This window comes from Platichthys flesus, chromosome 6 (genome assembly GCF_949316205.1).
Source record: "Platichthys flesus chromosome 6, fPlaFle2.1, whole genome shotgun sequence".
NCBI classification, from domain to species: Eukaryota; Metazoa; Chordata; class Actinopteri; order Pleuronectiformes; family Pleuronectidae; genus Platichthys; species Platichthys flesus.
The window spans coordinates 25,339,749-25,353,181 of record NC_084950.1 but is presented as its reverse complement, the minus strand read 5'-3'; the positions used below and the strand labels follow the sequence as shown (position 1 = coordinate 25,353,181).

The following is a 13,433-nucleotide window of genomic DNA, read 5'->3' as shown; positions in this document are numbered from 1 at the left end:
ATGGGTCTTGTGTAATTGTTTTGATTACCTCTCTCCCTGTTCCCAGTTGGTTAAAGGATTTACAAAGCTGAAACTGGAGGGTTTAGGGAAGAAGGGACATAGGAAGAAGTAGCAGCACACTTCCCTGCGGCGAGATTTGTTCACAGGCAACAATGAGACAGATGGGAGGGTGGTGGTGGTAGCAGGAGTTGGTGAGGGGGGTGGGGTCACACCTTTGTGAGGCAAAGCAATTGGGAGCGATTAAACTCTCATTCGCCGTAGGAACTGGAGCTGGCTCCAGCAGCGCCTCCAGCACCACCGCTTTTATCTCCACTTCTCATGAAGACCCTTTAAATGCCATGGGAGTAGTTAAAGCGAGGCACGCAGCGTTCTGCTGGGCTGCTCCGCTATTAATGTTGAACATACTGACAGCAAATGAAAAGAATTCTTTAACTCGTCTGCACCAGTGCAACGGATCATCTATACAATTAGAGCACAGTTTAAACCGTGTAATTAAAACTTGTGACCTACACAGTTATGCCTCATCCCTTTTTACCACATGAAACCACCACACTGCATATGTCCAGGCGCCTTTCTACATAGCTTTGATTCGTCCCAGTGTGAAAATAAAGGATAATGCACCTCTAACCTCAGTTGATCCAATGCTAGATTTGGCAGGTTAGAATATATCCTATTAATTTTCCATCATGAAACTGGTTCAATACCCTGTGGTGCAGACAGGCACAGGCCTCCTGGTTTCCACTGCAACTGGCTACTCATCAGCCCGAGTGCACCTGAACACTGAGGAGACCTCTCAATCACAGGTAGACAGACAATCACAAGTTCCTACCTGGGTTATTACAAATCATTCATCCCCTGCACCTGCTTCGTGTTTCCAAGCCTTCAGCTTCACTTCAACAGCTTTGTTGTTAACCATTCGTTTGCTCATTGCACTTCTTTGCAGCTCCCCTCCTCCATTTCTCAGCCCCACATCAGCCTGTGAACCTGCCTGATGTGGGCATGTGCTGAAAACGCAAAATAATCGCACACAGTGTGAAATGTTTTACTTAAACGCTGTTGAGAAGGTTTGATGCTGCACTGGGGTGTGCTTGAAAACATATTATGCCTGCACCTTAAGAGAAGAAGCTACGAAGAAAGAATAAATAAAATGAGCCGTGTGCATTGTTCTTTTGATTCGCTCAGTGCCTCATTGCTCAGTGCTTGCTCAGTGCTGCTCCTTCTTAATGGTCGGATGAGAAATGTGGGGTGGAATTAGAAATCCCTCCACAGAGGCTGATTCCCAGAGGTGCAAGAGGAAGACAGATCAAAAGGCAAAAGGGGAAATCTGCACTATCCATTCCAGCCTGGTATCATGTGGGGTTTGCCCTCCTGTGTGGGTAGCACCATGGCAACCAGAGTAATTTATTGTCTGATGTCTCCCGCTGTGCACAGTGCAGGTCTTGTTATGTGGGATATTGGCTTTTTACTTGCTACCCCGGCCCCTTCATGGTGTGCATTAGCTGTGGTCTTGCAGGTAGTCAGTCGTCATTTACGCTTTCCTTCCATTTGGTTCTGGACGACTTTGAAGGGTAAGATATGGAGAGAGGCGGGGACGACTGTGACAAAAATGCTCAATGTCTCTGAAATGGATGAGGTACTGTGAAAGCCTGAAGGTGAAACTCGACTGAATTTTAAAAACTAGTCTTTAACAAACCTCAAATTAAACCTGTGATAATTGTAATTTAGTTTATTGATCCTGTACAACCTTCCTCTAATAAACCTCTGAATTGTAACTAACATGTGAAAAACTTTAATTTTTAAATGTATTCTATGACAGTATTTTTTTTTTCTATTTTTTTGTAAGAGATCTATTAACTTGACTGGCTGCTTCTTTGCTCAATGAGGCATTTTCATTGGTTCCTTTTTTGTTTTTTAAATGCATTTACTTTAAAAAAAGTAAATATATCCTTTACACTTAGAACAGCTTTGATTCCTTTCACGTCATCTTATTCATTCAAACACATTCAGCAGCTTCTTTATTGTGCCAAGAATTGTCAAAGAATTCGAGATGTGCTTTTAAGTGTAAGGCACCATCAGACAGGAAACATTTGCTAAACTCACATCAACAGCGATAACTTCTTTGCTTGTCTAATTTAAATCTACCTGTTGTGGATTATATTTACATTCTGTTTTGGTTTATAAGTGGACTTAGTATTTTTGCCATTTTATGTGGTTTATTCACCTGTTTTCTTTTTTAATTTCTGCTTAGAGCCATTGAGTGTGTTTCCTGTTGATGTTATAGTGTTGGTCTGTGTTAATGCTTCAGAGCAACTTCATAATTTTACCTCATCATTATTGACTCAGTTGAAACAGTTATACAATATACATTCACTTTTTTATTGTTTGCATGCTGGATTGTGTGTGCAGAGCTTTTTATAAACAGTCTATGGTGCAGACTCAAACTTGTGTTAGTCCTACCCTGGTAATTTGGGTTAGGGTTAGGGTTAGGGTTAACCCTAACCCTAAGATTTTATATATATATTTATATGTCACTGTTTTTCATAAAATTATTTTAGTTAGTCGGTAGATTCTTTAACGTCCATGTTTAATGTTTAAAACAAGATTGTATTTATCCTCTTATTGAATTTAACATAAAAAATGTCTTCTTTTTCAATTCACTGCTTTAACATTTTTGTAATTTGCAACATTCCAGATGTTCTTTATGTAAAACCTGATGGTCAATGACAATTAGCTGGACACTTTGTATTCCCAGTCTGTTTAATTAACAGATAATATGCCCCTTCTCTAAACCTCTTGAATGCATGAAACCAAATGTAATGTTTGGTAATATATTGACATTTTACTTTCTTTCCATAACATTTGGACATTATAATATAATAACATTATAAAGCTAATAAAAAGCACTTTAAATTTCTGACTGTTTTATTTTACCGACCCTAAAAGCCATGTTTTTGTGTGTGCCTTAGTAAATCTGAGCGTTCACTTATTTATGAGACGAATAAGAAATGGTGTGATTTTTATAGTTGTGTAAAAATGCTCTTGGCATCTGAGATTAGACAAGCAGTTTTGATACTGAGCCTCATGTGTCTTTACACAAACAATGATAACATCTAGAGTAACTTTCATTAAATAAACCAGAATGTGTTATTAGATGTTTTCCTTGTCAGCCATATTCCCAGTCGTCTTAACAGTGTTTCACTTTGTATATGAAAATGTATGACCCTCTCTTTACAAATCCACCAAGAGCATGAGGCGTCATTCAGTACAACATCCCCTTAAGCATGACCCCCATACCTTCATTAAGCATGCAGTTTAAAAAAAAGTTTTTGCTTTCAGCTACGGCAAGATCTGAGTCAAAGAAGCCTGCAACTTTCAGGTAACTGCAAATGTCAGTTATCTTTTTCTCAATTTTAAATGCAGTCCATAAGTGTATGCTCTGCTTTTATTCTAAACCCTGAAATAAAACAGGCAAAGACAGAGGTGCTGACAATTGGAATTTGGGGCTGATGTAAACAGAGTTTTGTTTTCCTCAAGGCTTTCAAACCAATATTCAAGCACTAACTCCACAGACACGTATTCAATATTCTCTGGTCACTTGAGCTCTCTGGCACACAGCTCTATGTCAACAGGCAATGCACCACAGACTCTGGCATTCATTTGTTTAATCTAATTTCATTTAAGTACAATATATACAATACAACATTTGAAACAATACGTGTAAAAAAATATATGTCATTTTACAATACGTACCATTTAGAGAACAATGGAAAGTAAAACGGACACAGAAACAACATCTTAACACACTTGCTCCACTTAACGATATACAGCACATGTGAACCTGTAGTAAGGTAGCGTTGGCTTCTACGTACAAACCCAGTACAATTTCATTAGCAGAAGCTGAACAGTAATTCATAGATCCTGGTGTACAAAGGAGTTGTTTTATCCACTGAAGATGCTTTTGTTCATGCACTTTGTACATGCTCTACCGGAAGACAACTCACATTTCAAATAAGTCAGGACCCATCATATTCACATTTGTCAGTTGAACTTCGGGGCTCGGACCCTTGCAGCCTTTATAATAAAACAAACTCTGACAGTTACCTTTATTCAAGTGATCAACACACCTCTGCCGGCCCATACAGCTATTGTCGTATTCCTGATAAATGGACAGTTAAGATAGCCACTTATTGTTGTAAGTACCAAATCAGAGAACATTACAGTTGTTAAGTATTTCGATAATGGTTTTGGTCAAAACTTGCTGCCAATGGCAAATAATTTATGCAGCTTTTGTTGTTATCTTCAGGATGTAAATCCATCCATAAATCTGCAACGTGCAGCTAGTTTAAGCCAGATCATTTTCCCTCCAGATACATCTTGCCTCTTAACACCGTTGCTCTACTTGGGCAGGAGGCGTATCAAATCCATCTATTACACTTGTAAAGCAGCTGCCCAGTGGTGACATCATGTGTTTATAGCTCATAAGCAGGTAATACTAGGCTGAATTGGCAACATGGTGCGCATTGTAAAGAATACCACACACGCCGCATATTGGAGATTCTGAGCATCATCCATTCAAAAACAGGTTCCCCTCCAAGGAGATGATACATGCAGGTCACAGAATCATTCACCAAAATGAATAGCTGCATTCCCATGGGAAATGGTGGGGAAAAACAATAAGCCGTATTTTGAGGGGGTGGCCATTCTAATTTCATCTCAGATAGCACAGGGGGGATTTGCTGAGGAAGGATTTCGAGGCGGTGCTACGAGCCAATCTGCGAAATGTCTCGACACTGAGCGAGACCTTGAGAGAAAACATAGAACAGGTGGCTATCGCAACAGCAGAACAACACTTAACAAAATTGTCGCAGCATGCTTTATGAACACGATCTGTTTAGCACGTCACGTCCCTAAATAACATCAGTGTTATGTAAACATTTACCTCTGTATTGCATTGTTGAGTGATTCCTTGACGCCATTTCAATGAGGAAACCAATCTGTCACTGAACCTCGCTCAACGACATATTATAATTACGTGAACATGGAAAATGACAAGGCTATTTGTAAAGCATAGTTGTGAATTGCTTTGAGGATCACGGTGATGATGAGTTACAATTTGCAGATGTCTACTGTGTAACATAGATTAGGATGTGGACTTAGGAAAAGATCTTCATGGCAAAAGCCAACCGATTTTTCCCAAAGCAGCAGCAGACAGCGTGAGCCGAGAGGAAAGCTCACATAGAGGCAACCGTGTAGGGGGGGAACACCGTAGTTGTGTGAGCGCAAGATTGGGGAAAGAACAAATTGAGATCCTATAGCTCCGGGGGAGATGTTGTTTTGCTGGTGTAGAGAGTGAGGAAAACACAGAGCAATTTACTAGGTGAAAATTGTGCTGTGGTGGGAAAAAAAAAAGAGATCTAAGAGCACACCTTGACCATTCTTCACTGTGCAATCTAATCTCATCTCTTTGAGCCGATGGGTGAAAACAGACATTGTTCTCCTGTCAGCAGCCTGGACGAAACATACAGTGCTGGTAAGAGAGCTCAGCCAACTTCCACGCCCTCCTCCACCACAATAGAGGAGACAATTACAGCAGGGGGCAACATTTGAAACTGGAAAAAGTTGGGTGTTACATTATGAATATCGAAGGAAGCAATGACCTCTGGAACTTTCCTGGTGGGGTTTCAAGGAGGAAAATAATTAAGGGCCAAATGGCGACATTCTCAGAGAGAAATCCCAGGGCTGCACTTCTGCAGGTTTCATTTCAGTCATGAAAAATTGCATGAGACACGATAGTTGTAATTGGATGAGAAGTGTTTCTTAAAAACACATAATTGCATTTCCTATCAGGTTTCTGCTCATGTTTAAACACAGAGTTCTTCAAAATGTTTATACAAAGCAACAGAACTGTAAAAGTGAGACTTGCAGCAGCTTTCTGAGGAGCCTGCAAAAATATTCTATCAGTAAACAGTAAATCAATCAAATCAACCACTTATGACATAAAGTATAATACACTATCAAGTCAGGGTGAGCTGATGTGGTTGAAAAACCATGATACTGAATAATAAAACATTTCATTTGACAATGAAGTTTTAGAAATATAAATACATTATGATATGACAAATTATGCAAATTATATGAAAAAAACCCTTTTTCATACTATGCTTAATGATTAACATTTGATTAAATGCATAAAACAAAAAACCTTCAATAACTTCTGGTAACTTTCTGTTTGGCGAATTATTCTACACACTTGTTACTGTCAACTAATACCATGAAAAGAATAAAACAAATAATATATTAGTCTATTGCTCAGTACATTCTGACCTGCCCACACTGTCTGTGGCATTCAGCCCCGAGCCCATTCATTCCTATTAAAAGACATGAATGTTGGAAAATGGGTCACAAATAATATGTTTCATTAGAAAAATACAGACCTTTGAGGAAATGTTACTTAAGATAAATTTAAGTAGGCTACCACATTAGTTGAACACCATTTTCAAAAGTGGATTAATGCAGATGAAAGGTACATCACGGGATGTCTCAAAATAAATAACAGTGTGTGTATGTTCCTGGTTTAGGAGGGACGTGTTTTTTAGGGTATGGCTACATGGCACAAAAGAATATAGAAGAATGAGATTTATGAGACTTTGGCTACACAATGATCAAATGAAAAATGGATTTAGTCTATTTGTAGGATTTGTTGATGGTAAAAAGAGAGAATGTTGTAAGCCTCATCTTGGATAAAAAACAATAACAATGTGATTGTTTTATTAGAATATAATAGTTCATAAAAAACATAATACTGACTTATCAGCCACATATATGCTGAAAAGGACTATGGACTATCGAAAAGACCTATGCTGATGGACAATGAAGTTAGTTGAACAGTCCTTAAAGACTGGTATGATGTCCCATTAAGGTTACAACTTGCAGGTATAAAAACTATTGATTGATTTAACAATCAAAATGAGTATTAATAAATACATACAAAATTAATAAATAATCCTGAAAATTCACACATTAACAAATCATAATCATAGTAAAAACCCTAGTCTAAACGACAAACTAAGAGTCTTTGTGTATAGTCTTCATTGGCTGGGAGGTTGTGTAGTCCATAAACTTATACTCCTAATAATAAGCCATTCTTTCTGACTGGCCGTCACAACGATGCGTACACACTCAATTTCAAAGGCAATCTTGTGGTCTACATCTTGAACCTCAATGTTGCCATTTTTAAACTCCCCTAATGTGATATAAGATGAACACTGTTTTCCTTTTTTAGTCCCAACCAGCTTCTCTCCCACTTCCACAGCTCCGTGGTGAAGAAAGTCATTCTGCCGGTCGTCAGAACCAGTGGCAATCTTAATTTTACTGATTTTGGTAGATTTGTTAAAGACTATGACAAAGAAGTCTCCAGTGGATGGAGGCTTCCCCCAAAAGTATTCGTCCACTGTGCTGTAAGCCTTGGTTGCGTCATAGTTTTCAAAGACGTTGATGTTGGTGTAAAGGCTGGCAGGGGGGTTGTCAGGAATGTCTATGGAGTCTTCCTCAAAGTCGTCGTCCTTCAGTTTGTTCTCCGCTCCTTTGTAAGATGAGTAGTAGCCCATGTGCTGGAAAAGCGAGGGCTTGAAGCGGATCACGTCCTTCTGGGCCAGCAGACCCCTGAAGTGGATGAGGAGCCAGTCACAGGGCATCTCCTGGTAGAACATGAGCAGGAAATGAGCCAGACGTGGCAGGTCTCTGGAGTGGTACAGCTTCCCGATGTAGCCCAGCTTGGAAAACTCCAGCATCACCCAGTAGGAGCCTTCTCTGGAGTTGATCACCTTCTTCAGCACTGTCAGGAAGTTCCTGGAGCAGCGCACGTCGTCCTCTAACATCATGTAGAAGTGAGAAAGGTTTGTGCAGAAGTTGAGGAGGAACGCGTAGTCGACGTTCTGCTTCGAGCGGAAACGGACACGGTCCTCCGGGTCGTTATAGTTCCTTTTCAATCCATCCAGCGACGGGTAATACTCCTCTTGTGCCTGGATCACCAGGAGGCGTCCGGATATGATGTGGTGAGCAAACTTCCTGGTGATTTCCTGAACCAGGTTCTCACACCAGACCAGGTCAAAGTCGGCCAGGTGGACCACAACGATTATCTCTTTCAGTTCCTCGTAACTGGACTGATCGAAAATGGATTTGATGGTCTCAAGAAGATAATTCCCTCTTTTCCTTTTCACTGAAGACAATCCAATGGTAAGATACTCTGTGGAAAAAATATGAAGATTTCATATTAATAAACTTATGATTCCATAATGGCTTTATATTATTTTAAGCTCAAGGAAGTTCTGCAGAAAGTGAACTTAAATAAACTAGCCTAAGTTTCCTCCATATTGAAGGTATGAACATGACAATTGAGCAAAGTCTATCTGCTGCTGAAAACCATTTGATTTGGCATGAAGCTCCGGAAAAATCCCTAAAGTTAAGATTATAATGTCAACTCATCGATGTATGATATGAGAAATTGTAACAGAGGTCAGTGGCTGATTGAAATTTTTTTTTAATCTGGGGCCACAATTTAGTAGGGAGGCCAATAAGAGGCCGGAGTGAACGCTGATGCAACTAGCTGCTGTCACTTGTCTGAAGATCAGTCTACTTGATGACAGTTGATAAATTCAGTATTGTCGATCTAACAATTTAGCTGTTCGGTGTCTCATAGCCTTGTCCCCTCACCCCTCAGGACTACTTCCTTACCCTGGAGTCTCACTGTAGCAAAAATGCCGGTCAACCAGCCGCTGACACAGCTTACATTCAACAATCTCTACGATCTTCTCAACAATCATACGCTTGATTTCTTAATGGAAAGATTCCTCCTGGGTTTGGTTACATCGGTCAACCCTGTGTTACCGGTCGAGGGGGTGGTCTTGTGATACTTCACAATGAGAAGTGGAAAGTTTCCTCTGTGAATGTTCCTGTGCATGTTTCATTTGGACATATTGCCTTACAGATAAATGGGCCAATCCCCACTATTTTAGCTGCTGTCTATCGCCCACCTAAAGCCAACACTGATTTTGAAATACATTTTCTGCCTTTTTAACCCTCCTATGTTCCAAGAACCTATTGTAATTCTTTTAGGCTATTTTAATCTGCTTACGGACAACAATATGAACAAACTCACAAGGGATTTCACATCATGTCTTGACAGTTTTGTACCAACTTCTCATACCAAAGGCCACGTTCTCGATCTCGTCTGCTGTTCTGGTATAACCCCCCTTCAGTGTGCTGCATCCGATCTGTCAATATCCGACCATAAATTGGTGTCTTCTAATGTCAATTGGCCAATTTCCAAAATTCACCCATCTCGTTCCATCACTGCTCTCTCAAATAGACAGGACAGCCTCCCCTGCCATATTAACCTATTTACTCCGGATGACCTGGTTTCTGAGTATAACAAAAAAACTATATTCTGGTCAGACTTCCTACACTACACTAGACTCGGACTGTTCGCTTCCCTTACTCTGGTTTACCCCTGAACTTCATCAACTAAAAACTAAAGGTCGTCGTCTGGATGTCCTTCATAGAAAAGTTGGTCTCACTATCCATAAAGACATGCACAATGATTACATATAAATGTGCTCTTTCAATAATAAAATTGAACCAATCCATCAGCAGCTGTCCTCTGTGAAACAAACCTCTTCTGGTCCACTTCATCCATTCTCCTATTATCCCTCCTTCTTTCCTTTCTCCAGCTTTCAACTTCCATCCTATCAAATACTGCACCGACTTCAAGATTCTCCTCCTAACATTCAAGGCTCTCCACATCATGGCTCCTCCTTACCTCACTGACCTCCTTCACAACTACATACCCACCCGTACTCTCCGCACTTCCTCCTCCATGCTCCTCACCACACCTCCTGCCCGGCTGTCTTCCATGGGGTCAACGGCCTTCAGCCGAGCAGCCCCCGTCTCTGGAACTCTCTCCCACAAGCCATCAGTGAAACTGACTCTCTCCCCACCTTCAAATCCCGTTTAAAAACTCTCCTCTTCCAATTGGCGTATTCAGTATACTTTTTTAGTATTTACTTGTTCTTTTATTAATCTGTTGTATATTGATTGTATTCATGTTTTTATTGTTTTTATTGTTGTGTAATTTAAGTAATCTGTAAATTGTTTAAAATGTGTCACGATCATATTAGTCGAGTTGCTTCATTCTTTAATGGTTTATTTGTCACAGTTCCTCTGTGCCTCCAGTGCCCCTCCCCTCTCGTTTCTCCTTTTCCACAGGTGCTGTACATCCCGGTGATGACCCGGCTCTCCAGGGGCACCTGCACCGATCAACTCCGGGCTTTATCTGCCCTGGCTGTGCTGCGAGTCATAGCCAGTTCGTCCTCGTTACTACAGTGGTAGTTATTCGTTCTCGGCTCAGTTAACTATCTCTGGATTAGAACCCTGTATTCTAACCCCCGTGTCTTTCCCTCTGTGCGTCAGGAATTAACCCTTGGACCCTCGTGTCTTCCTTAACCCTGAAGATCTCACGGAGCTCTCAGCCGTCCTGACTACCACCACCCTGAAGATCTCACGGAGCTCTCAGCGGTCTCGTCTACCACCACCCTGAAGATCTCACGGAGCTCTCAGCGGTCTTGTCTACCACCACCCTGAAGATCTCACGGAGCTCTCAGCGGTCTTGTCTACCACCACGCTGAAGACCTCACGGAGCCATCAGCGGACCCGCAATTCTGTTCTCTCCTACGATCAATAAACATCCTTGAACGCACCACCACCGTGCTCTGTGTTTTGACTCTGTTCCAGGGTCCCTCTCGAGACCTCAGGTGTCACATTATTTTCATTTTTGAGTTAGTTCAGAGTGTTGCAGCAAGCTAGCAAACATGTATTAAGTTTGCTAGCTTGTGTCCGTCATTTTGTGTCCTGAAGAATGCCTTCTGAACTTTGTATTTTTTTTGTTAGGCATGTGACCAAATGATGAATGTTTTCTGTTCTTTTGCTGAACCTCTGAACAGGTATGTTTTGTTGCATAAGACTTGTGTTGATTTTGGAAATATAAGATTTGATTATTTTAATGATGTGTTTGATTGAATGTGAGACATTCAAAGGTAATTGTAAATTATAGTTTTGTTGTTTATTTTTATGAATACTCTGACTATATTGGAACTTATTATTTCTTATATAGGTCTTTTTGGTTTTATTAGACACAAGAATGTTCTAGATCTGGCTGAGACCGGCATGTGACCAAATGATTGTTTTCTGTTCTTTTGCTGAACCTCTGAACAGACACAACGCAAAGAAAATCACCACCAGAGAGAGACCGATTACATACACGTGAGTTTGAGTGTCATGAAAGGCATTCATAAATAAAATGCATAATAATTATTATCATTATTATGTCCAACATCCATGAACAATTCCAGATTCAGTAAGGCGCAAATTTATGACATTCCATGTTATTTATTTTGATTCAAAACCACACAACATTGAATATATTTCGAAAATAGTTCCTTGTTCAAGAACATTGTGTTGTTCAAAAACCTAATATGGTAAATTCTTAAACGATTCTCACGTTAATTGTTAGTATTGGTAGTAAGTGACTGACAGGACAGGGCAATATTCGGGGCAAATCATATTTGAGCTTGGGCCAATGCCCCCTTCTGGCTCCACCCCAACAGGAATTATAAATACATGGTTTAAATGTCTCTTTGTCTATCAGCAATACAAATATGAAATGTAGTTGCATTTGAAACAGAAATAAACGTTTTGTGAATGAAGCCCTGTGCACAGGAGAAGAGCTATTTAGTCGGATGTACAAAATCTCTGTGGAGAAGTTACATTTTATGATTGTGCTTTAAATCCCAACACCACAGATTTTTTTGTTTTAGTTCTATCCTCATTCATGTGCACTGAGTGGGACTCCACAAAGCTCATGATGAAAAAAAACTTGTCAATGTAATTTCCTCCTAAAGAAACACTAAACTTACTCTTGCGGTTCAGCGGGGTTCCAGCAAGATAACGATACGTGACATTAATGGTTCCAGAGAAATTACTAAGGTCTCTGAAAGTGTGAATGTATCGTTCTGAGCTCGGTGGGTGGACTGATGCTTCCCTGAGCTGCCTCTTATCCTCTTCCTGGAACACAACAAGAGAAACACAATATTACTGAACAGTATAAACAAAAGCAGGGGGCATAGTAAAATGGGTACAAGTTGTCATAACCACTGCAGAAAAGGAACAGGAAAGTCATCTTGAAAATATTTACTTCTACTGTGAATAATTCAGATGAGGGGAAAACCAGACTTTTGTCGTTTTAAAGTTGTCATTTAAATATTGTACAAACTTGAGATAATTTGTGTTTTGATGTGGCTGAGCTAACCCCCATCGTTTGCAAAAGGAATCCTAAAACCCCTCCAGGCAGTTTGCACAGCCGAGTAAATGGACTTGAGAAGAGCACCAGAGAGCTGCAAATGTGGACTCCCCCTTAATAATTAAATAACAAACACAGATAATGCATTGTGTTCACCAAGTTCTGATGGCCTCATGAATAAAACATTAATCATCTGGATCATCTCAACTTTGGTCCATGTTATGAACATTCTAACATGTTTCCTTTAAAAATAAGCATTACAGAAAAGAACAACACGGGTGGAGTCAACAAATAAAAGAATATGTTTGGTTCTAAAGTCATATTTGTTTTACCAGACATCAAGATGGTCTACAAGTACTAGGTTTTTAAACTCAATTTCCAAAGAAATTTGGAAAAAGCTTGCTACTAACAGTTTAGACGTTTAAACCTGGACAAAAGTTACTAACCAGAACGTAGCCATCCTCGATGTAGAGGTTCAGGAAGAGGAGGAAGGTGATGAGGAAGCCGAGGAAGGGAATAGTGGAGCGTTTCCTCAGACACCTCATCTTGTCCACAGATTTCCACAGCAGCCTCATGCCGTGCACCCGGTCACCAGGATCTGCACGAGAAGAAACATGAGAGACGACACGTCAGAGCCACCCGCTCAGAACGCTGTCACCTGGGTACGGCATCCGGATCAGTTATTTTGAGCATCAAAAGATGAAAGACCTATGTGACCAAGTTTGACATAATTTTCTAGAGCTTGGATCATAACTATTCTTCTTTAAATGCTGTCTGGCAGAGAGGTTGACCCAATACACTGATTAGCACATCACATGGGAGAAAAACTCAATGCAATACATGATGAGGATATAAATATGCTAAACAAGGGATTGCTGATGTGAATCAAATGGGTTTCTTTACTAACAACAAGCCGATCCCAGCTGAGATTGGGCGTGAGGCCAGGAGCCCCAGCATATCAAAGAGACGGAGACAAACAACCATTCACATGTATGATCGATTTTGAGTCTCTAAATAACCTAAGCTACCAAATAACTTAAATTTTCACAATTATCTGTGCTCAAACAATTGGTTGCCACGC

The 13,433-nt window shown here is 40.3% G+C and overlaps 1 protein-coding gene across 1 annotated transcript; it reads right to left on the bottom strand.

The window, feature by feature from the left end:
- Nucleotides 1-6,151: 6,151 nt before the first annotated feature.
- mgat4c (mgat4 family member C) lies at nucleotides 6,152-12,945 on the bottom strand. The gene is made up of 3 exons (XM_062390330.1): nucleotides 12,799-12,945; nucleotides 11,970-12,117; nucleotides 6,152-8,245 (listed from the first exon to the last, which is right to left on the bottom strand). Exons 1-3 carry the CDS (start codon nucleotides 12,925-12,927, stop codon nucleotides 7,089-7,091), a joined length of 1,434 nt encoding a protein of 477 aa, XP_062246314.1. The 5' UTR covers nucleotides 12,928-12,945; the 3' UTR covers nucleotides 6,152-7,088.
- Between the last annotated feature and the right edge of the window lie 488 nt (nucleotides 12,946-13,433).

Coding starts and splice junctions, on each gene's coding strand:
- mgat4c (XM_062390330.1), bottom strand. CDS start 12,927: ATGAGGCTGCTGTGGAAATCTGTGGACAAGATGAGGTGTCTGAGGAAA. Junction 12,118..12,798: donor TCGAGGATGGCTACGTTCTG/GTTAGTAACTTT, acceptor GTTGTGTTCCAG/GAAGAGGATAAGAGGCAGCT. Junction 8,246..11,969: donor AACCCCGCTGAACCGCAAGA/GTAAGTTTAGTG, acceptor TTTTTTCCACAG/AGTATCTTACCATTGGATTG.